Source organism: Lindgomyces ingoldianus, assembly GCF_010093535.1.
Source record: "Lindgomyces ingoldianus strain ATCC 200398 unplaced genomic scaffold BDR25scaffold_24, whole genome shotgun sequence".
In the NCBI taxonomy this organism is placed as follows: Eukaryota; Fungi; Ascomycota; class Dothideomycetes; order Pleosporales; family Lindgomycetaceae; genus Lindgomyces; species Lindgomyces ingoldianus.
In genome coordinates this window covers 378,022-403,094 of record NW_022985185.1, presented here as the reverse complement: position 1 = coordinate 403,094, position 25,073 = coordinate 378,022, and the positions used below count along the sequence as shown (strand labels likewise).

At 51.1% G+C, this 25,073-nt stretch overlaps 11 protein-coding genes across 11 annotated transcripts in view; 5 read left to right on the top strand and 6 right to left on the bottom strand.

Annotated features, from left to right (window-relative positions):
* BDR25DRAFT_335361 (uncharacterized protein) overlaps positions 1-270 on the top strand; it is a 1,026-nt gene extending 756 nt beyond the window's left edge. The window contains exon 2 of the mRNA XM_033693003.1: positions 86-270. Within this exon, the coding sequence (XP_033545348.1) occupies positions 86-145 (60 nt within the window). The 3' untranslated portion in view covers positions 146-270. The remainder of the gene's footprint in view (positions 1-85) is intronic.
* Positions 271-894: 624 nt separating this feature from the next.
* Positions 895-2,677, top strand: BDR25DRAFT_290211 (nucleotide-diphospho-sugar transferase). The gene is made up of 4 exons (XM_033688502.1): positions 895-1,083; positions 1,134-1,190; positions 1,248-2,423; positions 2,479-2,677. The coding sequence occupies exons 1-4, from the start codon at positions 1,009-1,011 to the stop codon at positions 2,503-2,505; spliced, it is 1,335 nt and encodes a 444-aa protein (XP_033545347.1). The 5' UTR covers positions 895-1,008; the 3' UTR covers positions 2,506-2,677.
* Positions 2,678-3,596: 919 nt separating this feature from the next.
* BDR25DRAFT_326692 (Clavaminate synthase-like protein) lies at positions 3,597-4,731 on the top strand (the record flags this gene model as incomplete). Its single annotated transcript, XM_033692293.1, has 2 exons — positions 3,597-4,674; positions 4,727-4,731. The coding sequence occupies 2 exons, from the start codon at positions 3,597-3,599 to the stop codon at positions 4,729-4,731; spliced, it is 1,083 nt and encodes a 360-aa protein (XP_033545346.1).
* A 318-nt stretch (positions 4,732-5,049) lies between these two features.
* Positions 5,050-6,704, bottom strand: BDR25DRAFT_265207 (thiamine diphosphate-binding protein). Its single transcript, XM_033686904.1, has 4 exons — positions 6,518-6,704; positions 6,281-6,465; positions 6,162-6,223; positions 5,050-6,111 (listed from the first exon to the last, which is right to left on the bottom strand). The coding sequence occupies exons 1-4, from the start codon at positions 6,658-6,660 to the stop codon at positions 5,110-5,112; spliced, it is 1,392 nt and encodes a 463-aa protein (XP_033545345.1). The 5' UTR covers positions 6,661-6,704; the 3' UTR covers positions 5,050-5,109.
* A 145-nt stretch (positions 6,705-6,849) lies between these two features.
* Positions 6,850-7,954, top strand: BDR25DRAFT_265204 (ubiquinone biosynthesis methyltransferas-like protein coq5). Its single transcript, XM_033686903.1, has 2 exons — positions 6,850-7,074; positions 7,132-7,954. Exons 1-2 carry the CDS (start codon positions 6,867-6,869, stop codon positions 7,893-7,895), a joined length of 972 nt encoding a protein of 323 aa, XP_033545344.1. The 5' UTR covers positions 6,850-6,866; the 3' UTR covers positions 7,896-7,954.
* Positions 7,955-9,669: 1,715 nt separating this feature from the next.
* BDR25DRAFT_315983 (RAC-alpha serine/threonine-protein kinase) lies at positions 9,670-11,699 on the bottom strand (the record flags this gene model as incomplete). The annotated part of the gene is made up of 6 exons (XM_033691563.1): positions 9,670-10,704; positions 10,760-10,915; positions 10,965-11,169; positions 11,225-11,336; positions 11,429-11,551; positions 11,657-11,699. 6 exons carry the CDS (start codon positions 11,697-11,699, stop codon positions 9,670-9,672), a joined length of 1,674 nt encoding a protein of 557 aa, XP_033545343.1.
* BDR25DRAFT_373062 (uncharacterized protein) lies at positions 11,674-13,430 on the bottom strand (the record flags this gene model as incomplete). The annotated part of the gene is made up of 3 exons (XM_033697263.1): positions 11,674-12,711; positions 12,969-13,302; positions 13,373-13,430. 3 exons carry the CDS (start codon positions 13,428-13,430, stop codon positions 12,120-12,122), a joined length of 984 nt encoding a protein of 327 aa, XP_033545342.1. The 3' UTR covers positions 11,674-12,119.
* Positions 13,431-14,661: 1,231 nt separating this feature from the next.
* Positions 14,662-15,527, bottom strand: BDR25DRAFT_357433 (uncharacterized protein; the record flags this gene model as incomplete). The annotated part of the gene is made up of 6 exons (XM_033695799.1): positions 14,662-14,698; positions 14,758-14,877; positions 14,911-15,124; positions 15,153-15,243; positions 15,337-15,354; positions 15,411-15,527. The coding sequence occupies 6 exons, from the start codon at positions 15,525-15,527 to the stop codon at positions 14,662-14,664; spliced, it is 597 nt and encodes a 198-aa protein (XP_033545341.1).
* Positions 15,528-15,579: 52 nt separating this feature from the next.
* On the top strand, positions 15,580-17,409 carry BDR25DRAFT_394765 (uncharacterized protein; the record flags this gene model as incomplete). The annotated part of the gene is made up of 10 exons (XM_033698330.1): positions 15,580-15,824; positions 15,860-16,007; positions 16,042-16,067; positions 16,130-16,258; positions 16,331-16,364; positions 16,417-16,490; positions 16,531-16,648; positions 16,681-16,886; positions 16,945-17,007; positions 17,062-17,409. The coding sequence occupies 10 exons, from the start codon at positions 15,580-15,582 to the stop codon at positions 17,120-17,122; spliced, it is 1,104 nt and encodes a 367-aa protein (XP_033545340.1). The 3' UTR covers positions 17,123-17,409.
* Positions 17,410-17,719: 310 nt separating this feature from the next.
* BDR25DRAFT_304931 (DUF747-domain-containing protein) lies at positions 17,720-20,835 on the bottom strand. The gene is made up of 3 exons (XM_033690316.1): positions 19,198-20,835; positions 18,484-19,149; positions 17,720-18,412 (listed from the first exon to the last, which is right to left on the bottom strand). The coding sequence occupies exons 1-3, from the start codon at positions 20,788-20,790 to the stop codon at positions 17,753-17,755; spliced, it is 2,919 nt and encodes a 972-aa protein (XP_033545339.1). The 5' UTR covers positions 20,791-20,835; the 3' UTR covers positions 17,720-17,752.
* Positions 20,836-21,671: 836 nt separating this feature from the next.
* Positions 21,672-23,711, bottom strand: BDR25DRAFT_231064 (ATP-utilizing phosphoenolpyruvate carboxykinase; the record flags this gene model as incomplete). Its single annotated transcript, XM_033685368.1, has 4 exons — positions 21,672-23,030; positions 23,248-23,448; positions 23,512-23,587; positions 23,662-23,711. The coding sequence occupies 4 exons, from the start codon at positions 23,709-23,711 to the stop codon at positions 21,672-21,674; spliced, it is 1,686 nt and encodes a 561-aa protein (XP_033545338.1).
* Positions 23,712-25,073: the final 1,362 nt, after the last annotated feature.

Sequence of the window (25,073 nt, the reverse complement as noted above, 5' to 3'; positions counted from 1 at the left end):
GGGGGGGGGGGGGGGGGGGGGGTGGGTATAGGATAGATGTTGGTGATTGCCAATGAAACTCCTGTTGCCTCTGTGATATTGTCAGCATTTTCAAAGTATAGAGAGTAGAAGTGGGGGACCAGCGCCATCCTCAGATCCACAGTAGACCGATCCCAGGAATGATTTAGTGGACGAGGGGGCATACAAAGTCAAGATACACTCAGAATTCAATTCAGTCTACCAACCGCTAGAATTTAGAAGCTACTAAAGAGAAGTCAGCACAAAATCAACTAGGTAGCAATAATTGCTTGAAATCATTGGCAGACAAGGACAATCCGCAGCTCCTCTACAGCCTATATGGCCCTTGGCGTCAAGGCAGCGCCAAGAAAATAAACAAAATTATAACCATTAAAACATCACTACCTCGAGCTACCTCGGTATAGTATAGCAAGTTTGCGATTTCAACGGTTCGTTGACTCGCTACACTCAACTTACCACGCGTTCAGGATTCACCATAAAGGCAAGTTTTGGGGAAGGCCTACCTCTCACTGGCATTGCACTTGGACACACTGGAGATGGTGTGAAACTGGTTGTTTGATCAGTGGAGAATTTGGAAACAATTAGACATATGTGTATATGTATATATATAAGGATTAGCGAAGAGTCCGAAATGGGAAGTTTGATTGAGGGTGTGAAAGCAGAATGGGTGTTTAGTCTGAGTACGTGGATATTCAATCTGAAGGGTTGGTCATAGTGTCCTCGGAGAATCATGGAAAAGAGAGAATTCCTTGATAGTTACTACGAGAACCCCCGATTTGTGGAACGATGAGACGGAGAGATACCTTAATTTGGATGAGGTGGTGCTTTGAGGTTCACGATGCACGGGAAAGCCAAGAAGCGACTCACCGCCAACGCGCCACATGTTTTTTAAGAGTCTCCAGGGCTACCATCTGTCCACTTTTGCAGTGATTCCTGAAGAATTTACTGAATCGCACACAGTCCAAAAACAACAGCCAGAGACCTTTCAACATGAGTCTACAACCTCCGTCGCTCGCAATGAGGGCCAAAGGAGGAGCTGCTCCTTCCACCAAAGCTGTCATTTTGGTATTCCCAGCTCTCACCACCTCGAAAGCCATGATATCTTACAATTGCAGGTTGGAGGACCTTCCAGAGGCACCAGATTCAGGCCATTGTCCATGGAACTGCCCAAGGTTTGTCGCAACGTTTATTTTTCCCTCCGCGCCATTCATCCCACTAACGACCCACAGCCACTTTTCCCCGTTGCAGGTCATCCGATAATCGAGCACTGTTTCCGTGCCGTCTCCAAGGTGCCCGAGATCAAAGAAGTCTTCATCGTAGGCTATTATGAGGAATCCGTCTTCCAGCCCTTCATCAACTCCATCGCCAACGTCTTTCCTCAACTCAGCGTCAAGTACCTCCGAGAATACCAGGCATTGGGCACAGCAGGCGGTCTATACCACTTCAGAGATGTCATATTGAAGGGCCGGCCCGATAGGTTCTTCGTCCTCAACGCAGATGTGTGCTGTTCGTTCCCACTCAACGACATGCTTAAGCTATTCGAGGACAAGGACGCCGAGGCCGTGATGCTAGGGACGAGGGTTGCGAATGAGTCGGCCACGAACTTCGGTTGCATTGTGTCGGATGCGCATACCAAGCGAGTACTTCACTACGTCGAGAAACCAGAGTCTCAGATTTCAAACCTCATCAACTGCGGAGTCTACCTGTTCTCCACCGAGTGCATCTTCCCCGCGATTCGAAGCGCTATCAAACGCCGCACGGAGCGCCCACGACTACTGTCGTATCCATCTTCAGAAAATCTCGAGTCGTCTTTCTATCAAGGCGACGAGGATGACGAAGACCGGGAGAATGCTGTTATTCGCTTGGAGCAGGACGTCCTGTCTGATATTGCGGACAGTAGGCAATTCTTCGTGTTAGAGACCAAAGATTTCTGGCGCCAGATTAAGACCGCTGGCTCTGCGGTGCCAGCCAATGCTCTGTACCTCATGAAGGCCTTCCAATCCCAATCCGAAGAGCTTGCCACGCCATCTGCAAACATTATCCCACCAGTCTACATCCACCCCTCAGCACATGTAGACCCGACCGCAAAGCTTGGACCTAACGTCTCGATTGGCCCTCGCGTCCATGTCGGCGCTGGTGTCCGCATCAAAGAGTCGATTGTATTGGAAGACTGCGAAATCAAGCATGATGCGTGCGTCATGTACACAATCGTAGGCTGGCACAGCAAAATTGGCGCTTGGGCCCGAGTCGAGGGTACGCCTACACCAATCACTAGCCACACGACATCTATCGTCAAGAACGGCGTCAAAGTGCAGAGCATCACGATCCTTGGCAAGGAATGCGGTGTTGGAGACGAGGTCCGTGTGCAGAATTGCGTATGTCTGCCTTACAAGGAGCTGAAGAGGGTAAGTCATGTCTCATGTGATCGAGTATTGAATGTTTTACTGAGGACGCAAATAGGATGTTTCTAACGAGGTCATAATGTGAGTGGCTTTCTGGCTTCATGATACCACGGGCAGTGTTCTGCATGCTTGTCACATAGAAAGTTATGGGATGGTTTGGTAATGATTGGGCTCGCTGTACGGAGGTTATGCACAACATGAAAAGTGATCAGCATGACAACTGGATAGAGAATTCCACTAGCATTTGAGGATCTACTCAGCTCTTCCAAAAACAAGCTACTATGCTCTGAATGGTGTCGGCGCCTACATACATATCGAAATTCTATGCATGTTGACCGCATGCGAGCTGCGGAACTGCGAAGCGATTTATGTGACTTCATACATGTACCCGACGGTCTTCCATTGGGAACCTTATTTCTCTCCACACATCACGAGGTGCCTGGCGCCGTCTTTTGACAGCAGCCGCACGACAGCCTTATGATCCAATAGCCGCTGAATGCGGTAGTTGGAAGGCGCTATTGGCTAGACTGGTTAGGGTAAACGGACCCGAGGGGACCTTGACTTCACGATTGTCTTTCTCAGCTTCGTCCATCCCGCAAAGCAAGTATCTAACCATCTTGAACTTTCTATTCTCTGTAGGCGTCAAACAATGGAGATATATGCCAAGGCTACTCTCTAACGTGGTTCAAGCAAGTCGTTCCGCTCTATCTTTTTTTCTCAAGACAAGGCAAATGATCAGATCATCAACTGCGTTCGACTGAATCGTGTCTGTATCTCCTCCCTTTCTGTCCTCTTTGATTCGTTTAGTTTGTGATCACTAACTGGCTTCTATTGGTGTATGTTTATCCCTCGTTGCTTGCAATCCCGATTCAAGCTATTCACTCCTAAAGCCACATCCGAGAGGGAAATCCGGAGAAAATCTAGCAATAATAGGCACATCAACGGATATAAAAGGTCAGTATTGTTCTCTTCAATTTCTCTGGTTCCATCAAGCCTACCTGAGTATCAGGATTGGGATGCGTCATTCTTATGTCTGTATGCTCTTAGACTGCTCCATACATAACTCCTTGGACTATAACCCGCTCTTTGCACACCGCCTCTCTTGCCTCTGCCCTACCCGCAAACATGGCTGCCGTTGCGGAACTTAACATGGATTCTATCCCTTCATCAATCGGTATGACGGGCTGTCTTCCGCCATCTCCAGCCGCCACTCCCCCAATCGAATCCCTCCCCATCATCGACATTTCACCATACCTTGACCCGTCTTCTTCTCCTCGATCACGCCAGGAGACCGCCTCGGCTATCAACCGCGCCTGTATTGATTATGGCTTCTTCTACCTCACTGGCCATGATATTCCAACCTCCAAGCTTGACGAAGTCATCTCCCTTGCCCGGCAATTCTTCTTCTCCCCTTTGTCTGAGAAAAATAAGATTAAACGTTATGATGCCGGCGGCCCGGAGGGTGGCGACGGGGCGAGAGGATATCAGGGTATGGGTGAGAATATTACATTAGGGAGAAGGGACGTCCAGGAAGCTGTTGACCTATACCGAGAGTGGGATCATAGCCCGAAAGAGGAAGGAAACGGTGGAAAAGGCACATATAAGACCCTTCAAGGACCTAACCTCTGGCCCGCACAGCCCCCGGAACTGAAGGAAGTGTATCTCGACTACATCGATCAATTAATGAAAGTCGGGGAGGCCGTTGTTCGGGCAATGGGCACGGCTCTCGATCTCGGCGCACCCCAACCCAACGCCAACACGACTACCGAAGACGGAGACGTCTTCGTCCGCAACACTGATCATTCTTTCTGGGTTATGCGCATGATCGGATATCCTCCTCTCCAAGCTCCATACAACCCCGACTCCTCAGACGTCACTGAGTTCTCCTGCGGCGAACACACAGATTACGGCTGCGTTACTCTGCTCCTCGCCGACCCCACCCCGGGCGCTTTGCAAGTCCTGCTCAAAGACAACAAGACATGGCTAAACGCGGACCCCATCCCGGGCCACTTTGTCGTCAACATCGGCGACATGATCGAGCGCTGGACGAACGGGATCTGGAAATCCAACAAGCATCGCGTGATCCACCGAGGAGAGGGATACCGTGTTTCTGTACCTTTCTTCTATGAGCCGAATTTCGAGGCCATGGTGAAGCCGTTAGGGAAGTGTGTTGAGAGGAGCGGGGAGGCACCTGTGCATGAGGGGAATACTTATGGAGAGCATTTGCTGGGCAAGGTGTTTAATAATTTTTATAGTGAGGTTATTGGAGAATCTCTGGGTAAGAGTATGCTCTGACTGGTATGCAGAATGATCCATTGGCCAATGGGAAGGGGAAAGCGTGGTCTGCACGCCACATTGTGATATATGCGTGTTATGCCGGGCTTAGGGAAGTGGTTGGACGGCGGGCATTTGGTTATCTTCTTTTTAGCATTGGATGTGCCCTAGCTAAGGTGGCATTAAAAAAGTTTCTTCTGGAGAAGGTGTAGTGGGGCTTAAATGATCATTTTACGGGATGTAGTGCCAATACTGTAGCGAAATTTTAAATTCCCAATTTAATAATATGTATATATAGATGCCGTTGAATCGTTACTCTTACACTTCACACTAAACATGCGGCCAGCTAGCACATATTATCATACTTAATTATTCTTCTTGTGGTTTTACAGAACCGCAAAGACATGCTATTTACCTATCTCTCCTCCGTCATCAACTGAACCAAAGACTCCAACCCACCCTCATGCTGATCGACATCATACTCCTTCGGATACCTCTCCAAAATATCTCTCAACTCCTCCACATGGGCCCTCTGTTCCTCCGTCAACTTCTCATAAACCCCCTCAAAAGCGTGCCTAATTGCTGGTTTCTTTTCCTTCTCCGCCTTATCAAAGGCCCCCAATATCTCCTTTCTCAACTCGCTTCGCAATGCTCGTTCTTTGTCTTCATCCCACAGACTCCGACCTTCTAACCACTTGCGTAACCGGGCAATGGGGTTGTCGCGACGCTTCCAGTCCTCGACCTCGACTTTCTGGCGGTAGGCGAAGGAGTCATCGGATGTGCTGTGATGTCCGACACGGTATGCCATCATTTCGATTAATACTGGTTTACCGCCATCTTCTAGAGCTATTCGCCTGGCTTCTTTTGTTGCGCGGCGGACGGCGAAGATATCGTTGCCATCGACGCGGAGCGTGTCCATGCCATAGCCTGGGCCGCGACCGGCAATGCCATCGCCTCGGTATTGCTCGCTTGTGGGTGTGGAGATGGCATATCCGTTGTTCCTGCAGATAAAGATGGCTGGGACTTGGCGCGTTGCGGCGATGTTCAATGCAGCGTGGAAATCACCTTCACTTGCGGCGCCTTCGCCAAAGTAGCATACAGCTATCCGAGGCGAGACTTCAGGTTGCTGCTGGTTCTGAAGCTTTAGAGCGTAAGCTGCGCCTGCGGCATGGGGTATCTGGGTTGCAAGGGTGGAGGAGATGGTGTGGATATTGAGTTCACTGGAGCCATAGTGTACGGGCATGTTGCGGCCTAACCCGACATCCTTCGCGTTAGAGAAGAGCTGGTTCATGAACTGGTCTAGAGTGAAGCCTCGTTGCATGTATACGCCGGTTTCGCGGTACTGGCAAAATATGACATCGGAAGGGGACAGGACACTTGCGGAGCCGATGGCTATGCCTTCTTCGCCAGCAGAAACCTGTTGTACGCATCAGAATCATGTTGGGCTAGGAAGTGGATGATAAATACCATATAGAAGCTCAGTCGTCCCTGTCTCTGGGCCTCAAACATGAGGAGGTCCATAATGCTTACTACTCCATGTCAGCCTAGTTCCTAAGCATGCAAGGGTTCTCAAGACGACAGCATACAGCAAACCATATTCCGATATAATTTCAAGGCTTCTTCATCCTCTGTATCCACCCCAGTCTCCTTGTCCAGCACCTGTCCATACTGATCTAGCACGCGGTACGTTGGGATAGCTTCCTTTGCCGCTGGTCGGAGAAAGGCGAGCGTATTAGTGAACTGGCTATTCAAAGCACCAGGGAATAGGACTCTAAGACTTGGTCAGCGTCTATATAGCGTATACTTTGCTCTACAAAGCTCACCTCTCAGCAGTCGGGGTAGAAGCAACAGTTCGACAAGCCTGCCATGCAGGTGCCACTTGCGGGGGTTGCGCGCCATTGAGGCAGGCTGGAGAGCTCCAGGGCTTTCTATACCGGAGTCTGCGAGCTGAATAGCGAAAAGACATTGTGGTGAGGCTACATGGCCTCTTGTGTGCGGCGTCGAGACTTAAAACCTGGGGAAGCGGAAAGGGAGCTCGGAACGGCCAGCGTCGGCTCAGCCTAGAGCAGCAACGTCAGCTTAGTCAGGTATCTTAAAGCACGTGCCAACGTGAAGCACTACTAGATTTCAGAAGTTAATGGTCCGTATCTCGGCTATACTCCAGCAACAGTCATGAGTATTCAAGCTTCGAGATCGCTGCTGCGGCGCCAATTGCTCGGAGATGTGAAGAGGAGAGTGGCAAGGGAACCATACCGGTGCTTCTCTTGTACCTTTCCACATGCGCAGCAACACACACCACCTCCCAAAAGCCCGCGAGATGCACCTGGAACAACGCATTTCGGGTTCGAGACCGTTGCGGAAGCAATGAAAGAGCAGAAAGGTCAATACCCTCGTTACTGAGCATCTCTCGTTGGGAATGAAGGCTAATTGAACCAAGTCGGCGCCGTCTTCTCCTCCGTCGCCTCATCGTACGATACAATGAACGACCTTATGTCGCTCGGTATCCACCGTCTCTGGAAGGACCATTTCGTCCGCAACCTCAACCCTGGTCGCAACCCCCTCACAGCTCCCTCGCAATCCTCTTTGTCCTCCGAACAAGGCTGGCATATCCTAGATATCGCCGGCGGAACTGGAGATATCGCTTTCCGCATGCTGGACCACGCATCCACTATCAATAACGACGCGCACACCCGCGTCACAGTTGCAGACATAAATCCACACATGTTGGAAGAAGGAAAGAAGAGAGCCATTGCCACACCTTATGCACGGTCACCACGTCTGAAATTTGTCGAGGCAAATGCAGAAAAGCTTGATATGATTCCAGACTCAAGCATCGATCTCTATACCGTCGCCTTCGGTATCCGCAATTTCACGCACAAAGATGCTGCGATCCGGGAGGCATTTCGAGTTCTCAAACCCGGTGGCGTGTTCGCTTGTCTCGAGTTCTCGAAGGTCAACAACTCCATTTTCGATGCCGTGTATAAACGCTGGAGTTTTGGCGCTATACCATTGATTGGACAGGTAGTTGCGGGCGATCGGGATAGCTATCAATATCTTGTGGAGAGTATTGAAAAGTTCCCCAGCCAGACGGAGTTTAGGGACATGATTAAGGAAGCAGGCTTTTTGGTACCAGGACAGGGCTGGGAGGATTTGACGGGTGGCATTGCGGCGATACATAAGGGGGTGAAGCCAGTTTCCTGAGTTCTGGTAGGTGTATTATTATACTTTGTAGTTATATTGATGGGAGATGAAGAACCAGTCGTTAAAATTTTTTTTTATTTTTTTTTTTTACAGAAAACAGGTCCAAACATACTACTTACCAAAACCCAGCAACTAATCAAGATGATTTAATTCAACAGCTACATCGAGGCAGGAAATACAACAACTCAAGATGCCACCATCCAGTGAGGATCTGATAAAACCCTAACAGTTTTATACACATTGAGAGAGTGCACTCGCATCTCACAGAGCCATTTTGGAGAGTGCTGGTGGTCGCAGCTAAATGTGGCGTTCTTCAACTTCATATCACCTTGCGCCTTCTACCACTGCCACCCATCTCTCGCAACCAGCATTCCCTTATCCAACTCTCGGGACCGTTCCTACAATCCCAAACAAGTCACAGAATGAACGGTATGCATCTATTCCATCGGCAGCCCCGAAGCCATGGTTCTGAATCCTCGCAAACTGGCTTTCAAAGCTTGTGTTTCAGTGATCGGTGAGGGTTGGGCTCAGACTCCGGTTGTGCAGACATGCAATGTGACGGACGGTCTGTAAAATAATGAGGCGACCTCAAGCCAGAGACAACCCTGCAGGTTCTGGATTCGCGCCTTTCCTGCAACCACGCCCACCAATGCAATATCGAAAGCCACCCAGTCAGGCTTCCTTGTTGAGCTAGCAGGAAGTCTGACACGTGTGACAATCCAACTCACCCGACTGTTCAATTTCACGCGACCATGCATGGAATGGTATGGCATGGCGGCGAGGAACGAGTGGGTCTCATGTATTCTCCTGCCTTCCTTCCTTCCTTCCTTCCTTGCTTCCTTCGCAATGCGCAGGCTCTGAAAAAGCAATCCGTCCCAATGCTGCAAGGGAAAAACGTACGATACGCGATGCCGTGGCCCTGTCTCGATCGAGGCCAAGTTTCAAAAAACGAACGCCTCATTCTAACTCATTCGCATTTTCCCCGACCCAATGGCCGGTTCCCGAATTACAGTCCGATTGTGCCGTACCAGAATAATTATTTTTTTCATAAACAAGATGCGATGCACTGCACTGTTAGCGAAAACTGTAGACGTGTATTGAATGGAAGGATTGGAGTTGGGTATGGAGATAAAAATGAAGATAATGATATGGGTATTCTTCAAGCATTCGAATTCGACTGCGTAGAACCACAACCAACAAAATAAGTAGTGTAGTCAAGTATTCTTGTTTCCAACTCTTCTTGCCAATGAATCCGTCTGTTTGCTATTTGTGTGCCAGCTCTTTCCGCCAGACGGAGATATGAAGGTAATCCACGCTATATTGGCCACCCTCTTCTAATATTCTTTCACCGACCACAGTCTGCACAGCTGAGCTGCGCATCGTACGATGCACCCTCATCTGTTTCACTCCATCCAATCATTCCATACAAAATCTTCATCTTTCCGACACTGCCGTACAGTTATTCAAAATGTACGCCTGTTTAATATGCACCAATCTGCGCCTCCTTTGTCGAAATAATTCGCCAACAACGCCAACTCGCAATACCATGGTAAGATCAATGGTATAGAGGTATATGCAAATATGTTTTATGCAAAAACAGCAAAAGACCAAAACTGGTCCAATAGAGCGAGGTGTGGTGTGCGCCGACCGGGGACGCCAAAAACTCCGCGCAGGTATATTGGGGTTCGAAAGGATCATCTGAAGGGAAATCGTCATGGCGTGGGGATGTTGAGTTGTCGTTTGAAGGCGATAATCATCATCATCCCCATCGCCTTCATGTGTTGCTGATGATGACTCTGGCACCCTCCTTTCCTAGTACGCCCCGCTCTTTCGCTTTCGGGCTCCTGTCCCGACCCTTCTTGCGGCTGAGGAAGCCGAGCATGCCGGTGGGTTTCTCTGCGTTTTGGTTCTGCACGAGCATAGAGCTTTGATTAGCCATATCGGACCACGAGCCGGTCTCGTTGAGTACTACCTGTACACCGCCGCCCATGCTGGTACTGCGCGTCGATCCTCGCTGGCGGTTGTTCATTGGGCGAGAGAACGAGGGAGGTCCTGTCTCAGGGCCGTTGGCGGGAAAATAATCAGCACGCTCGCCCCGTTGCGACGACGGTGAACCAGACGATTGATTCAATGCCGCAGCGGCGAGGGGAGGGCTTCCGTTCGCTGAATGAGTTGTTGATCGAGGGTTAGTTATCGAGCGCGTGGGTCGAAGCTGATCGTCCTGCGAATTCTTCGAATTCGACAATGGCCGAGCACCCCATTCTTGGGGAGAGTGGGACGACGTGGGGGTGTTTGCGCTGTTGTTGCTCATGTGGGTTACGGTTGAATCGTCCGAAACGGCAATGGCGGCCGGGCGTTGTTCGGCTACTGTTGTGTAATTGAAGGGCTCAAACAGAGTCTCGATCATCTTGTGCAACTCTTCTGCGCGGATCTCCTGCTCCGTGGCATCATCTTTAAGCGCCTCACGGGGCTTCTGTCTTCTTGCCCGCGCTTCAAGCGGTGCCTCCTCCAACAGCAGCTCTTCTAAATCATATGTAGCGTCAAAGTTGGTCTTGTCGCTCGATGGCTTGAAGATGGGCTCAATCTCCTTCGCTTCCAATGCCCCGAAGTCGATTGGGCGGAAAAAGGGGTTGTCTGCAAAAGTCTCGAATCCAATCGCACCAATGCGTTTCTTTCTGTCCTTCTCCAAGAGCGAGCTAATGGCATGTAAGCAGGGCATCGACACTGGTGGGTTCGTCACGGGAAAAGTGGGCTCTCCCTTAGATATCTTTTGGGAGAGCGAGTCGTGGTTGCTCGCTTCGAATGGTCGCTAGACGACAATCACTTGTTAGTTGACAAGGCAAATCATGCAATACTCTACGCACCTTGTTGTATATGCACTCGTAGAAGAGCACACCTAGCGACCACCAGTCGACCTCACAAGAGTACCCTTTGCCTTCGTAGACTTCGGGAGCTAGGTATGCCAGCGTTCCGGACTTGCTTGTCAGAGGCTTGTGTGGGATGAAGTCCGACGCCACGTTCTGGGAGTAGATTAGCCACAAGTTCAGTGATAAACGATGCAGGACCCACGAAGTCAGCTAGGTGGACATGGCCATCAGAGTCCAGCAGCACATTGTCTGGCTTGATGTCTCGATGCACGATACCCTGCTGATGGATGTACCGGACAGCGCAACCCAACTCTGCTATCCAAAACTGCACCGCGTCTTCCGTGAACGTCTTTCTGGAGATGTGGAATCGAAGGTCACCACCGTTCATTAGATCCACTACTATATACCTGCGCTATATCAGCCCCACAATGCAGCAGCGTCGCTTCCGACGAGTCAACGTACAGGTATTCAATATCCTGGAAGCTGTACCGCAAATTGCAGAGGAACGGGTGGTTAAGGTGTTCGAGCATCCGTCGTTCACGTATGATATTTCGAACGCTCTCCGACCGTACGACTATTACACTACGTCAGCATCGCGTCCACACGGTAGCCCAAGGCAAATGTGTGCTGCCGGTATGGTGTTCGGCGGGACATGTTTCGACCGACCTTCATCCTTGCGAATGTACTTCAGGGCGAAGGTGAGCCCGGTGTCCTTCCGCTCGACGATGCGGACTTTCCCAAAGGCGCCTTTTCCAACGACGCGGAGAAGCCGAAAGTGATTGAGGTTCACTGAGAGACAAAATAAATCAGCGGGGATTCTCAACAAGTGGTGCCGACATGTCAGGTGCAAAGAAAAGCGGTAATGGGCATGGCGGAGACCCCGAGGCAGCATACCTTGGTCGGTGAAAACGACAGGCTTCCCGTTGTTCTGACCCATTGCGAAATGTCAATGGCAGGCCTACGCCGAATGCATCAGAGGGTGGAGTGGTGGAGGGAGAGGTTAGGGGCTGCTCTGGCGGCCGGGCGATGGCAATGGGGATGCGGGGGACAAAGGTTCACCAGAAAGGGCCGTGGTGATGGGGGGGCTAAGCGGGTTGAGGCGGCAACACACTGGTTATATTATTATTCCAGCGGCGACGGGTAGGGCTGGTGTGGTGTCGCTGCACGGAGAGCCTTGAAAGGAGAGAGGTAGGAGGAGAGGGCGACAGCCGTCAAGTGGTCGGGGCGTGGTAGGGTGTTTAGGAGCGGGCAGCCAGCCAGCGGGCACAATTGCACGATAGGCGCACGAGTCTCAGTGGTGCAAAGGCGCCGGCAAGGACAGCAGGGATGGCCACGTTTTCAGGATGGGAGCACCAAGTTACAAGGGCTGAGTGTCCAGGCTGCCTGCAAACCACGGGCAACACTGAGCATGGGTAAGGGGGGCCATGGGCGATGGGAAGCACGGCGCTAGGCTGCTTGTGCTCTTGTCCTGACTCCCCTGACTCTTGCCCGCCACCTGTGCGGCCAGTCGGCGAGCAAGCGCTCTGGCGGCAGTTGACTGCTGATGGTGGCCGGCGATCCATGGACAGGCTGCTTTCACTACTCCCCGGAGCTGACTTTGCGTGACTGTGAGAGGGCCGACACGTGGAATTCGTCCACCGAGACGGGCACAGTCAGCACACAGGATACAGCCCGTAACTCTTTTTATCCCAGGGTACATGGACATGGAGCATCCGGATAGATCGCCGCCTTGCTGCACAGCGCCGACCTGCTGCGAGCCAGGACATAGGCATTCCATCCCTACCGTCACGAGCAAAAGCTCGTCTCGCTCCCGTCTGATCTTCACCACTCGAAACACCTCGTCCGACCAGGGCCAGAGAGGACAGACCCCAGTGCGGTCCTTCCTCGCCGCACACCCAGAGCTCCAATATTCCGCCCTTTGCTCCACCTGGCATGCCTCGATACGGTATCTTCGACATATTCTTAGTTCACCCGCAACTCTATCAAACTAGTTTGCTGTAGGCCTCTCGGATGCTTCATTCTGGCTGCATGCCATGAGCGAAGAAACGCCTCCACGTGTCGAGCTGGCGGCTCGAACAGCTCGCGGGATTCGCCAGGGATGTTGATTCGGCCATCATCGTTTACCTCCCAAGCCCGACCCTGGTCCCTCAGGCCGAGGCCTCAAGCTCTTCTAGAACAGCGCCAGAAGGTTACTGTCGCGGCTTACCCTAGGCCGAAAAGCACCAACAGTTCAAACTTTGTCCAGTGCCCACCGCTCCGCGGCGCTGGCTGCTCGGAATAATTCCACTTTCCGCCTCGGGAAGAGTCAAGGGAAAGAGCAGCACATCTGTCGTTCTCGATATCAATCCGCCAGATTGAAACCTCTGCCTCAAATGATACCCTCACGCTGAGCATGAACGAGCATACGTCAACATTCGCATGCGCGTCCCTGGAGATGACAGATACCAAAACAATATCTCCGCCATTCTCCCTGAAACGAGATACACATTCAGGCTCATTTCGACCAGATTTGATGTTACCCATGATCGTGGGAGGTCCCGCTGGAAGGGAAAAGCCTTGAACTTAGATACACGAGACGAGGCACGTTTGCTGCAAACACAATCCACTCACGTCGGACTTTCTTGGCACCGTTTAACAATCGCTGCATCACCACTGCGTGCCACCTCATCGTTAGCCAAGACCCAGAGGTCGGGCACAGAATATCTCGTAGGATGGCCGTTGTTCCAATATGATCCGGTGCCCGAGCGTACTGCCAATGGAACTTCTGAACGACGGCATGGATCAGGCCTTGCAGGTCTCATTTGCACATTTCTTTTGCTTCCCATTTTGAGTTTCTCCGTTCACGTAATTGATTTGCAGCTGTTACGCAGAACAAAACTTTGAAGTTCGGTTCCGCGACAGCAAATAATGTCGCGGCGGCCTCTGAAGGAACTCATGAAGAGCTTTCTTCAGTGGTGGCTTTCCACAACCTTGGTACCCCCCGAACTGAAACCTTCCTTCAGCCTCTCGCTCAACAGTCTTACGACACCTTCAACATCGGCAAAGGTTCGGCAAAAAATAAATAAGATAAAGAAGAGTGGTTAAGGAGAGGGACGAGGAAAAAGAAATTCCAGGCCAGCTCAAACTTCAGATCCTAGAGCGCCACATCACGCTCCCACGGCCCCTCAACAGGCATTCGAAGAAACACTTGCGTCTGACCTACTCATCACGTACATATATCACACACAACGGCGGCATCCTTCCCCAGACATTGCGCCATTCCTTCGGTGCTGTGCCTCGTGACGAGCTCTCATCCTCTCTGTTGACGGCTGTCGCCGCTGTGATTGTAATTCCTTATCTTTTACATTCATGGTTCCCCGCACGTTTAAGCGTATCCATTATTCGGGTTCGCTTCAAGATTGAGTTGCGCTACCCAATCTATCATTTATCCATGGCGTCGCCACGTCCTGATATACCAAACTCGCTCAGTTAGCTGACAAGACAGAGAAATTGTGATGTTCAACATTGTACAGTCCCAGGACGTCTCGACAAGCTTCATAGCCGAACCTATCGTGGCTGCTGCCTCACAAAGTCCCAGGAAGTTGATGCGGTGAAGCCATCCCTAAGCCCCTTCCAATTGCGGTGTGACATTTACCACACCTACCCCTACAGCTGGCTCATCTCTTTACCAATGACACCAACCCCCTAAAGAAAGTTCATGAGTCGTGGTCTTTTTTCTCCAGGAATTCCTGCGATTGGTGTTCCCCGCGCATGCATGTGCCTGGGTGTCACGATCACATCGTGTGTCGATCAGTCCCTTTTTGGAGACACCTCCGCGTATCCAGACCCCTTGTCCGTGATTTCAATTCTTACCCTTCTCGTAATACGGATATTTGTCTCCATATAGTATTACCACGGTTTTAAACGGTTTTATCACTCTCCAGGAACTCGCCACCGCTGAAACCTGTCCATTCACATTCTGTGCCCAAAAGAGAGAGGAATCTCCACATCCTCACTCCACAAAATCTCCTTGATAGCCCACAACACCTTCCGAGATCCTGCTGAATCTTAGAAGAATCCACTTTTCAAAACCCCTCTCCACAAAACACTTGTTCAATTGCACAATCCTTGCTTCACTTTTGCCCCGGATCTTCTCGCCTATTACTCACTAATCCTGACTGGTCGACTCTCCAATCTCATCGCCAAAATGTACACCCTGCAACGGAATTCGGGAGTTGAGCAATATGTTCGGTGCGCTTCGAAAGCCTCGCCTACGCTGAATTTCGCGATGAAAGGTGATTTTCGGCGTGAACAAGAGCCTCAGTTGTGCAGCACAGAAACCCCAAAATAGCGTTCGCTTCGGGGGAGCTTGCTCTGCATCCGCTGTGTTCCCAAATCACCAACGACCAACCATCAAATTGCCAGAAAGATCCAACCGCGTCAGTGGTCAGAGCGGCGTACGGCAAGGCTGGGAGGCGGTAACACCGACCGGCGGGAAAGTTCTGTTAGTTGGGAATGCCCAAGGATCTTAAGCTCGTGAAATCGGTGCACGAGTTGTGACAGCGTGCTAATATTAGATTTGTCGCATTGGATACATGATACAACACGCCAGTCTATGTCAGATTACAGAGACCTCGCAGCATTTGCTGTTGGTATTGTGTTGGTGCACCGAATCCGGGTTATGCGAGCATGACTGGAGTACGAGGCTGGAAATTTGGCGACAACGTGGATCAATGTTGAGCTTCTTCCGTGCATTCATGCTGTCGGAGTCTGCGAGGCTGGGCATGGAGGGCGAGGAAATATGTTACCTATCGGATTTCAACCCAACATCTTGAACGATGGAAGCGAGGTTAGGATTGTCGGTGGCTTGCTGCGTGCCCCTGCCCCGGAACTTTGAACTCAGCGCTCAGGATGAAGGATTACACTACGGATACGCCACAGGCAGGATTTTATATGGTAGCCAGCTTGACTTTCTAGCAGGTGTCACGATATCTCTACTTGACCCCCAAGTTGCGGAGTCCGACTTCTCGAACCACAGGAGCATTATTGGCAAACCTCAACCGAAAGTCCAGCCAGTTCTTCAGTTCTGAATTCCTATCCAGGGCTCCAATTATCGAGATCCCACTCTCCGACAACGCAACACCAACCTCACAGGACCCGCAAGATGCTTACTCCCCAGAAACCCGACCGCATGCGGCGTAAGAACCTAACCCTCCTTCCCTTGGCCTCCTATCTGCAACCTACTGTCGTCCCACCCACATTCTTCGTGTTCTCCTTGCGCACAACCACGACAGCAGTAGGTAGAAATTGATGAAAATTGCTTATTGTACTACTTTCCTCATCCACCATTTAACTAACACTAAGCTCCCACACCTCCCCCCGGCCGAGCCTTCCCGAACGTGCAGTGAACGCAGAGTCAAACTTCGGCCGAACCCTTCCGAACATGCAGGACAGTCTACAATCTATGCTTTGTGCTCATTGCTTCACGTGGATGTTGATTGTTCATGCAGCTGTGAGGTTATGTGCAGGAAAAATTTGCTCAATTAAACGCGGACCTGCACGTGGCTTGCATTTCGCCTGACTCCCAAGGAGGTTAGGCGAAACGCTTTTGGTTATTGTTGGCGTGTGTATATACATTATACGCGTGTTACATATATTGTGTTTCCCTTTCAAAGTGTTCTTTCAGAGAAATCCGCGAAATTTATCTCCTCTTCTTCTTTCCCAACATTTTTTGCATAGACACCCGTGGGTGAGGGTACTTAGATGAAGGCCACCTCCCACATAATTAGACAGCTATGTATGCACGACCGTATTTCCGTTAAGCGCCACTCCGTTCTCAAAACGCGCTGCCTAACACGACACGGCGAAGTTGAAGTCCACTCCTTTCCAAAAGCGTCACCACCTGCAGTATACTTCTCCGTTCATTCACCTCCTCGCAGATCTATTCATTCATTACTGCAGTGGTATTTCCACCACCCCCAAAGTTCCGAGACATCTCAGCCATTCCTTGGAGATGCATGACTGCTTCTTTTCCCTATAGCATAAATCCTCCAGCATATTTCCTATGTTTCCTTTCCCTCGGGGCCCTGCGCCACCTTTGCAGTGCCGCAAATCAGGCGTACCTCTTTATCGGAATCTTAATGGGGTGTGGAGGTTCTTCCCTTGTCCTCTGCAGGCGCTTTTCTTCCCCGGACGAGATTAAGCCGTCATATCAACGCCATCGAGTCACAGTGGACGAAATCTGAAACCATCAAGCCGACTGAGTTGTGAAAGTCGCGCCATAGATACACAGTTGCATAGCACAATCCCGGCTTTTCTAGACAGCTCATCATGCATACTTTCGCTTCGTTCGCTAACCCAGATTCTCAGAAGTATCGCTAACGGCCCCGCGACACAATTCCGCTAGAATCGATCTCCACCTATAGATCTATGTTGCTGTGGGCATTCTAGACCGGACTTCTGGGGAGTGGCGGAGATTTGTTGACGGACAACACGGAACTAGAGGACCAAAACTAGACCCTAAGGTGAGGAGAATGTGCTGAGGGGGCGAGAAAAAGTGGAGTGAAGTAGAGTTAGACCTAAGTTTATCGGGCTAGTTAGCATGAGGGAGGTCATGGACTTGTACGCATTACGGGAATAGGAGGAGAGCACCGTTTTAGAGATTGATTACCCAAGTCGTCGAATTTGGCTCGTGTCAATTCTGTTCCCCATGTGTTGCATATAGATTTTCCTTCTCAAACGGCCAATCAAGCTAGCAAAAAAGCTCAGCACAAGAGCTATGATTTTTTGGTGACTAACTTGGAGATAGTTCATACTTGCCAATGTAAAATGCCGTTCTTGTTGATCAGTCACTACTTCGTTGTATGAACCTCTTTGCTCAACTCGAAGCATCGGCACTTAACTGCCTATATCGGGGGGACAGCTCCCAATTCAAGGAATTCAAGACCTATGTATCAGATATTTTGTATTCTATTCGCTGCTACTTTCCACCAACTCACCCCTCTTCTCCCTTCACCAAATCCTCTTAGCAACCATAGCATACCGACTAACATGTCCAAACGCCGTCCCCTGCTCCTTTTCCCTCTGTTCCTTACCCCTCTGTCTCTCATCCCTCTCTCTCAAACCCCTTAACCCCTCCGCATCATCATTATAAATCCATCTCCTCTTCTCCTCATCCACATCCACTACACCCCACCCCCCAATCCTCTTCCCGCCCGTCTCCACATTCATCCTCTCCCGTTCCTTCATCCCGTGATATCTATTCCGTGCAAGTGTGAGCAAAATCATCCCGAGAACGAGTTTAATCGCTAAGAAACAGAGATACGCGACTAGGAAAACGATAGCCATGGTCGCGAACGCGATCGTGTCGTCGAGATCCCATCTCCAGAATGTCCACCAGGATGACGCGTCACCGTTTCCGCCGGCGCCGAAGGCGGAGCGGCCGAGGGCGCGACGGAAGATTTGGTCGATGTGTTGGAGGGCAGCGGTTGTGGCGGGGGAAGAGGTGGTCGCAGACTCGGTCGTAAGGGAGGTGGCGGTTGAGGGGAAGGGGAGCGGCATGTGGGTTGCGATGAACATGTGGTAGGTTTGGATGGCGGAGCGGAAGAAGAGACATGCGAGTGGAAGGACAGGCAGGCCAAGACGGCGAGTTAAGTTGGGGTCTGTGAAGGCCTATTCTTGCGTTAGTGCTTAACATTCTTGAATTGTACCTTCCAAGCTGGAAGAGGTGGGTGATGTCTTACATTCGAGTAATAATCCTTCGCAAGTACATCTAAGAACTTGTCATAGACTTCCGGTTTCGTTTGGTTAAACTTGGTAATGTAGGCATGTTTTAACCAATCCACTAACATCTCGCTGCCCAGCACCAACAAAAAAGGATTCAGAACTTGCCCAATCCATTTTGGAAACACAGTGAAACTGAGCGGGACAATACTTGGTGTTGCGAACGAAGCAGTACTAGAGTTCCCGCCTCCGAAAGCACCCCCCCATGAGGACGAAGAGGATTCGCTGCTGCGAATGCTGAGACCACCGACTTCGACGATGTTCCGCATAGCGATGATGAGGAGCATCAACCAAAGTTGGAAACGCTCAACAATGTCGGCACAAGTGAGTTGGAAAAGATTCTCTTTTTCGAATTTCTTGAACACGGTGCCTTTGATCTCAACAAACTGGTTGGACATGAGGAGAGTCAGAAGTGCGTTGGAGTAGGAATTTACAGCAACGTTGAGTGTGATTACTTGGTAGAAGAGTGCCGTGGCATGGATTACGTTGTAGACGAGAGCAAGGATGAACATCCAAAAGGGACGGATAACTTTGCTGCGACCGTCTGGATTACGGTCGAGGGTTTCACGGGAGAATAGGCATTCAAGGACGTCTTGGCCCAGGGCGGAGAAAAGGCGATCGCAAACCTGATTCAAATTAGCACAAAGAATCTAAACGAGCTTGAAGTAACTTACCTCGAGGACGTTGTAGATAACATATAGCTTGATAGCCGATTGGCCACGAATACCGTGATACATTCTACTCGCATCAAAGCGCATGAGAATTGCACAACTCGAAATGACCAAGAGCCCCTTTAAGATATCTGCCTTATGGCTCGGAAGGAGAGCCGAGGGTGTCGACTTCGTTCTCCGATGTCTATACCTGGAACTTCGGAGACGCTTCCCCTTCGATTCTAGCATAGAACCATTTAACGTCACATTTCCATTCTCTCTCAAGGTCGTTGCAGGTTTTGGCGACACAGCAGTAGAAGTGGCAGTAGAAACAGACGGCCTCCGCGATCTTGTTGTAGCTTCCTCTTCAACTGGCTGATTCAGCACCGGCGAAGGCTTCTCCGCGTTCTTCCATCTTCTCCGCCATAACCTGCCGAGTCCCCTATACACAAAGCTCGCAATATCGCGGAATTCCTTAACGATCACGGAGCCCCACCATCTCACCAGGATCCCAAGAGCGAGGAAAAAGCGTAACGGTAGGATGGTGAGGACGTGCATCCAAGCGTCGAAGCAAGCGAGGGCTCCAAAGCCGAGGATTGCTTCCAGCTTCGGAGGAAGGAAGAGAAAGTTTACTAGGCGTTCGTATTTGATTTTCGATGATTCGTAGGGGAAGTCGGTGGTGGAGGGTCGGTAGATGAATAGTGGCGAGGGTCTGTCCGCAGAGAGTTCGAGGGAGAGGAAGGTAGGGATTGAGAGAGGTGGGATTGGCATTGAAGCTGGCATCGGTGATGGGGTATCGCGTTCCCTGTCCTGCGTCACAGGAGGCTTCAGATTTGATCCACTCGTAGGATCTTTATGGTCGAGGTTCAACGGTGGAGGTATTGGTCTCGTGGACCTCTTCTCTCCCTCGCCCTCATAAGCATGCCCCTGGGCCCTCTGACTTGATTGTTTCCTCCGTATTACTGGCGGTGTAGACAGCGCTCTCGAGCTCAATCCGGGACGGCCATATTTCCACTCGCCAGAGGGGCTCTTGATAGCCGCAATCTCCCTCTCCTGCTTCACTCCCAGGTTCTTCGTCATGCCCTTTGCCCTCTCCCCATGCAATACGCCGGCCTTATTCAACTCAATTGGTTCTCCCAACAACCCCATCGCCCAATCCTCTTTCCGCTCCCCCTCCAACACATCCTCAAGGATTGGTGTCGCCGTTCGAACCGGGATACTCGCAGGCTCACCCGTCAACTCAAGTATCTGCTTCGGACTAAGCTTCAGTAGTTTCTCCTGCTCGCTTACACTGCTCTTCCTTCTCCCATCGCCCGGTCTTGTGATTTGCGGATGTCGGGCCCTCTCGCTCGCGCTCGTATCCGACAACACCGCCTCGTCATTGATGCTCTGTCGCCTACTACTCGAGCTCGCGCTAAGACTCCTACTGCAATCAAATCCCCCTTCTATGTCCCTGTCGTTCTCTACCATTCCCACCCGTTTGGCATCGTTTGAATCGCGGCGACGACGTGGTACAGCCACATTTCCATGTATCGGAGAAATCGCGGGCGTAGGAAGCTGCTCGATCTTAGATACGCCGGGTTCGCCGCTCACAATCATATCATCTAGTCCCTTCATATTTGCGCGTAGAGCGAGAAGGTGTTGCGGCAAGCATGGCGGTGGAATGGTTTCGTTGTGCTTTCTTTCCCAGGCAGGAAGCTTTGGCCTTTCGAGAAGCTTGGCGTGTCGGAGCACTGGGAGCTAAAGTCCGAGGTATGTTATCGATAGAGTGTTGGGTCTCATCACCCCCAGAATTTTCCTGAAGGTATGCCGGCTCAATGAATGGGCGGGTGAAGTCGTCGGTAATCTACGTAGAATTCACACATCGATTGCTTGAAGAAAATCTTTGAGATCTGATAATGAACCAAACGTAGTCCTTCCAACTTCTCGATCATCAGCTGAGCTCAAGCCTAAACCACTCACAAACAATAAGACTACTTCATTCACTTACGGAGCGAGGAAGATTTCTCTTAAGCATACATAAGACTGGTTCAAATCACAGCAACAGTCAGCTCAAAATAATGAACAAGAACTATTAATTTGAACTTAATAGTTCCATATGTCTACTCCTTTCATATGCAACCCACCCCCTTGTGAAGTTCATCCACTCTCCAACTCACAACTAATAATCCAACTCCGACTCCAACATGCGGTATCAGTTCGTTCGGTCAGAAAGCTGAAGAAAAGCTCTCCAATGTAATCGTTCAAGAGATCGATCCATAATACACTTTAGAAGTCCGATGATCGGAAAGTATGACAGAGGAAAGGAAAATATTTATTTACCCCCAAAAGAAGTAAAGGAAAGGGAAACATGGTCTGCTACTCGTTTCGTTGGATCAGGACACGAGCCCGGTTGGCTACATGAGGGAGAGGAAGAGGTAGGAAAGATAGGAGGAGGAGGAGGAAAATGTTTAGTCAGTCTGTGCATAAGTTAAAAAGAAAAATCCCCATCTAATCCTCTAATGCTTAGGGCAGCAACACACATGTGGACCAGCCTTGGTAACTTCCGATGTAGCCTGGTCTTCGTATTTCTTAAAGTTGTCCATGAACAGCTTGCCAAGCTTCTCAACCTCGCCCTTGAAATCCGCAGTTCCGTTCCATGACTTGGCGGGGTTGAGGAGCTCGTCCGGAACGTTCGGGCAGGTTCGTGGTACTGAGAGGTTGAAGGTCTCGTAAGTCTCGTAATCTGACTTCGCGAGCTCGCCAGAGTGGATGGCATCAAGGATAGCGCGAGTGTACTTGAGGGGACAGCGCTTGCCGCCGGTGGTGGCACCAGCACCAACCCACCCGGTGTTCAAGAGCCAAGCATCGGCCCCGTGCTCCTCGATCTTCTCAGCCAACATCTTCGCATAGCGCATAGGGTGGAGGGCCAAGAAAGGTTGGGCGAAGCATGATGAGAAGGTGGCTTGCGGTTCTGTTACGCCCTGCTCGGTACCAGCCATCTTAGAAGTGTAACCGGAAATGAAGTGGTACATGGTTTGCTCCTTGTTAAGTTTTGAGATTGGGGGAAGGACACCACGAGCGTCACATGTGAGCAGGATGATGTTCTTGGGGTGCTTGTCCGAAATGCAGGGGATCTTGGTGTTCTCGATGTATTCAATAGGGTAGGCGCATCGGGTGTTCTCCGTTAGGGTATCATCATCATAGTCGACAATACGAGTCATGGGGTCGAAAACAACGTTCTCAAGGATGGCACCGAATCGAATGGCGCCGAAGATGTCAGGCTCCTTTTCCGCGGACAGGCCAATGCACTTGGCGTAGCAGCCACCCTCGATGTTGAAGACGCCGGTGTCGCTCCAGCAGTGCTCATCATCACCAATTAGAGCACGCTTGGGATCCGCTGACAGGGTGGTCTTGCCAGTACCTGAGAGGCCGAAGAAGACGGTAACGTCGCCGCTCTTGCCCTGGTTCGCTGACGAGTGGAGAGTGAGGACATTGTGTTTCACAGGCATCTCGTAGAAGAGCACCGTAAAGATACCCTTCTTCATCTCGCCGGCGTACTCAGTACCGAGGATGACCATCTCCTTCTCGGCGAAATTGATGGCGACGGATGTTGATGAGGTCATGCCGCTGGTGTACCTGTTTGCAGGGAAGGCGCCGGCATTGTAGATGACGTAGTCGGGGTGGAAGCCTTCGAGCTCGTCCCGTGACGGCCGGATCAGCATGTTTCGCATGAAAAGAGCGTGGTAAGCGCGGGCACAGACGACCCGCACACGGATTCGGTACCGCTCGTCCCAGCCAGCAAAGCCATCAACGACGTAGATGCGATTCCTGGTGTTGAGGTAGTCGATGGCACGTTCTCGGTTGATTCGCCAGACCTGCCAAGAGTATGAGCAAAAGGAATAATAACACCACGTGGTGAATTCCCCAAGGCGGCAAAAGGAAGGAGGAGCGCATGCATGAAACGTGATGCGGGGAAGGCGCCAAGCATGCGCGAAGAGGCTTGGGACAGAACATCTTTGATGACATCTCCCCGCAACATTCACAAGCAAGACAGCCACGGCTTAACGGCGAAACACGGATCGGAAAGCTTACATCGGGTGTCATCGGCTTGTTTACAGGACCCCACCACACGTCTTTCTTCGACGATTCCTCCTCCACGATTCGCTTATCCGATGGCGATCGACCGGTCTTGGCACCAGAATATGCCGACAGAGCACCTGAAGATGTGATGGCAGAGCCAGACTCGTATACAAGGGCGTCTTCATAGAGGGCGGCGACGGAAGGGTTGGCAACCTGGATGAGAATGAAGCTGTCAGCAAAGGCCAGTGGAGCTTGGAAGAGCTGGAAGCGACGTACAATAGCTACTCGGTCATAGTCGATGTGTGCCTTGTCGTGGAGCTCCTCCTCGATCTCAGTGTGGTCCGTTGACGGCCTGGTACGCTGTACGTTAGCTGGATCTCAGAGAGGTAAAGCAATTGGCAACGTGGCGTCAGGAGGGCAACTCACTGCACGCCGGTAGGGTGGAGGGCAGTCTTGTTGACGCTTTGGGAAACCATGGTGTTGATGGCGTTGGGAAAAATGGATGAAGAGTGATAGTTGGTACGCTGCTGTTTTGACACCTGTTGACGGGCAAAGTCTTGGGTCAATGGAGCTGGGCTTGCTGTTCGAATGGGCGGGGCGAGGGCTCCTTTATAACTAGCTTCCATAGTGACGATGAAGCTCGGAAGGCGATTCAGCGTCCTTGCGGAAGACAGCTTTCCTTGTCGACGGGCGGGGCGTCCTAGCGCTGAATAGTCCTGATTGGGCTTCCTGAGGGAGACGTACCGAGTCCAGGACACGGTTTTGTCCGACGAAAAATTGCCGGAAGGCGAGAGACAAGGCGGAAGGCGCTGACGGAGTATCTTATCCCCAGCCTTGAAGTGCGATGGAGGTAGTCTCGAAAGAACCTTGAACATTCGCAACAAATTCGGCCCTGTTCATCAATGTCAAAATTATTATGCCGTGCTGCTTTTGCGCAGGAAAAATGTCATCCATTCCAGGCTTGTGATTTGTCTCACATGACGATTCGGGGCCAATCCGCAGGGCCAGTATTAAGAATCAGGTCGCTGAGCCCTGGTGGCACGGCTCTGCAACGTTGCTTGGGCGCGGTGTCTGGATCGTGAAGGAAAGCAAGTGACTGCTTGCCGCTCCCCGCCTTTGTGGTGGCCAAACGGGTACGAAGAGCTGGAGCTGAACGGCTGCAAGCGGTGTAATGCGATCGAGCTTTAGCCAATTGGCAGCGTGACTGTTACTTCATCCACTCCCTCGTGATGTGGTCCTGTGAAGAACTCCAGCGCTTCGCAGAAACGACACATGTCCTCGCCGACGTCGTCGTGCCCTTCTTCGCCCTATCTGAGCCCCAAACGCGCAGGATTGCTCGTCTCGAATCCGGCATCAAACGACCACAAACAATACGAGCGCAGGTGGCGGTGCAGCACCAAAGCAGAAAAAGCTGTGAGGGCCAGGCAATGCAATCATCGTGCAGGGATTGTTTCGTTAATAGCGCAATCTAGATGTTTGCGAACTTAAATCGGGTAGACGTGGAAGAGGGACCTGGATCGCGATGCACATGTTATCTACACTAGTCTACTTCAGCACTCAGTATTTACCATAATTCCGTCCGTCCGAGTATGCTGTTTCGGAAGAAGTGAGGCATTTGAGAGGAAAGGAGGAACATATTCCCAGCCACAAACCCGCTAGGCATATCAGAGATATCGCAGATGCTCGCTGCACGCTCTACCGAATGGAGTACCGATCGGGAACGGGGCAGCGTTTCAAGGCCCGAAACCGCACGCCTAGAGTTTGTGGGGCCAAGGTGCGTATCAAGCTACTTGTGCATGGGAAAGTCCGGGACGACAGTCGAAATCGTGGCAGTCTTC

Coding starts and splice junctions, on each gene's coding strand:
- BDR25DRAFT_290211 (XM_033688502.1), top strand. CDS start 1,009: ATGAGTCTACAACCTCCGTCGCTCGCAATGAGGGCCAAAGGAGGAGCT. Junction 1,084..1,133: donor CCACCAAAGCTGTCATTTTG/GTATTCCCAGCT, acceptor TTACAATTGCAG/GTTGGAGGACCTTCCAGAGG. Junction 1,191..1,247: donor TGTCCATGGAACTGCCCAAG/GTTTGTCGCAAC, acceptor AACGACCCACAG/CCACTTTTCCCCGTTGCAGG.
- BDR25DRAFT_265207 (XM_033686904.1), bottom strand. CDS start 6,660: ATGTCTTTTCGCTATTCAGCTCGCAGACTCCGGTATAGAAAGCCCTGG. Junction 6,224..6,280: donor ATATCGGAATATGGTTTGCT/GTATGCTGTCGT, acceptor GACATGGAGTAG/TAAGCATTATGGACCTCCTC. Junction 6,112..6,161: donor GACGACTGAGCTTCTATATG/GTATTTATCATC, acceptor TGCGTACAACAG/GTTTCTGCTGGCGAAGAAGG.
- BDR25DRAFT_265204 (XM_033686903.1), top strand. CDS start 6,867: ATGAGTATTCAAGCTTCGAGATCGCTGCTGCGGCGCCAATTGCTCGGA. Junction 7,075..7,131: donor AGCAATGAAAGAGCAGAAAG/GTCAATACCCTC, acceptor AATTGAACCAAG/TCGGCGCCGTCTTCTCCTCC.
- BDR25DRAFT_304931 (XM_033690316.1), bottom strand. CDS start 20,790: ATGAAGGGACTAGATGATATGATTGTGAGCGGCGAACCCGGCGTATCT. Junction 19,150..19,197: donor TTATCTACAACGTCCTCGAG/GTAAGTTACTTC, acceptor AATTTGAATCAG/GTTTGCGATCGCCTTTTCTC. Junction 18,413..18,483: donor CGAAGGATTATTACTCGAAT/GTAAGACATCAC, acceptor ACGCAAGAATAG/GCCTTCACAGACCCCAACTT.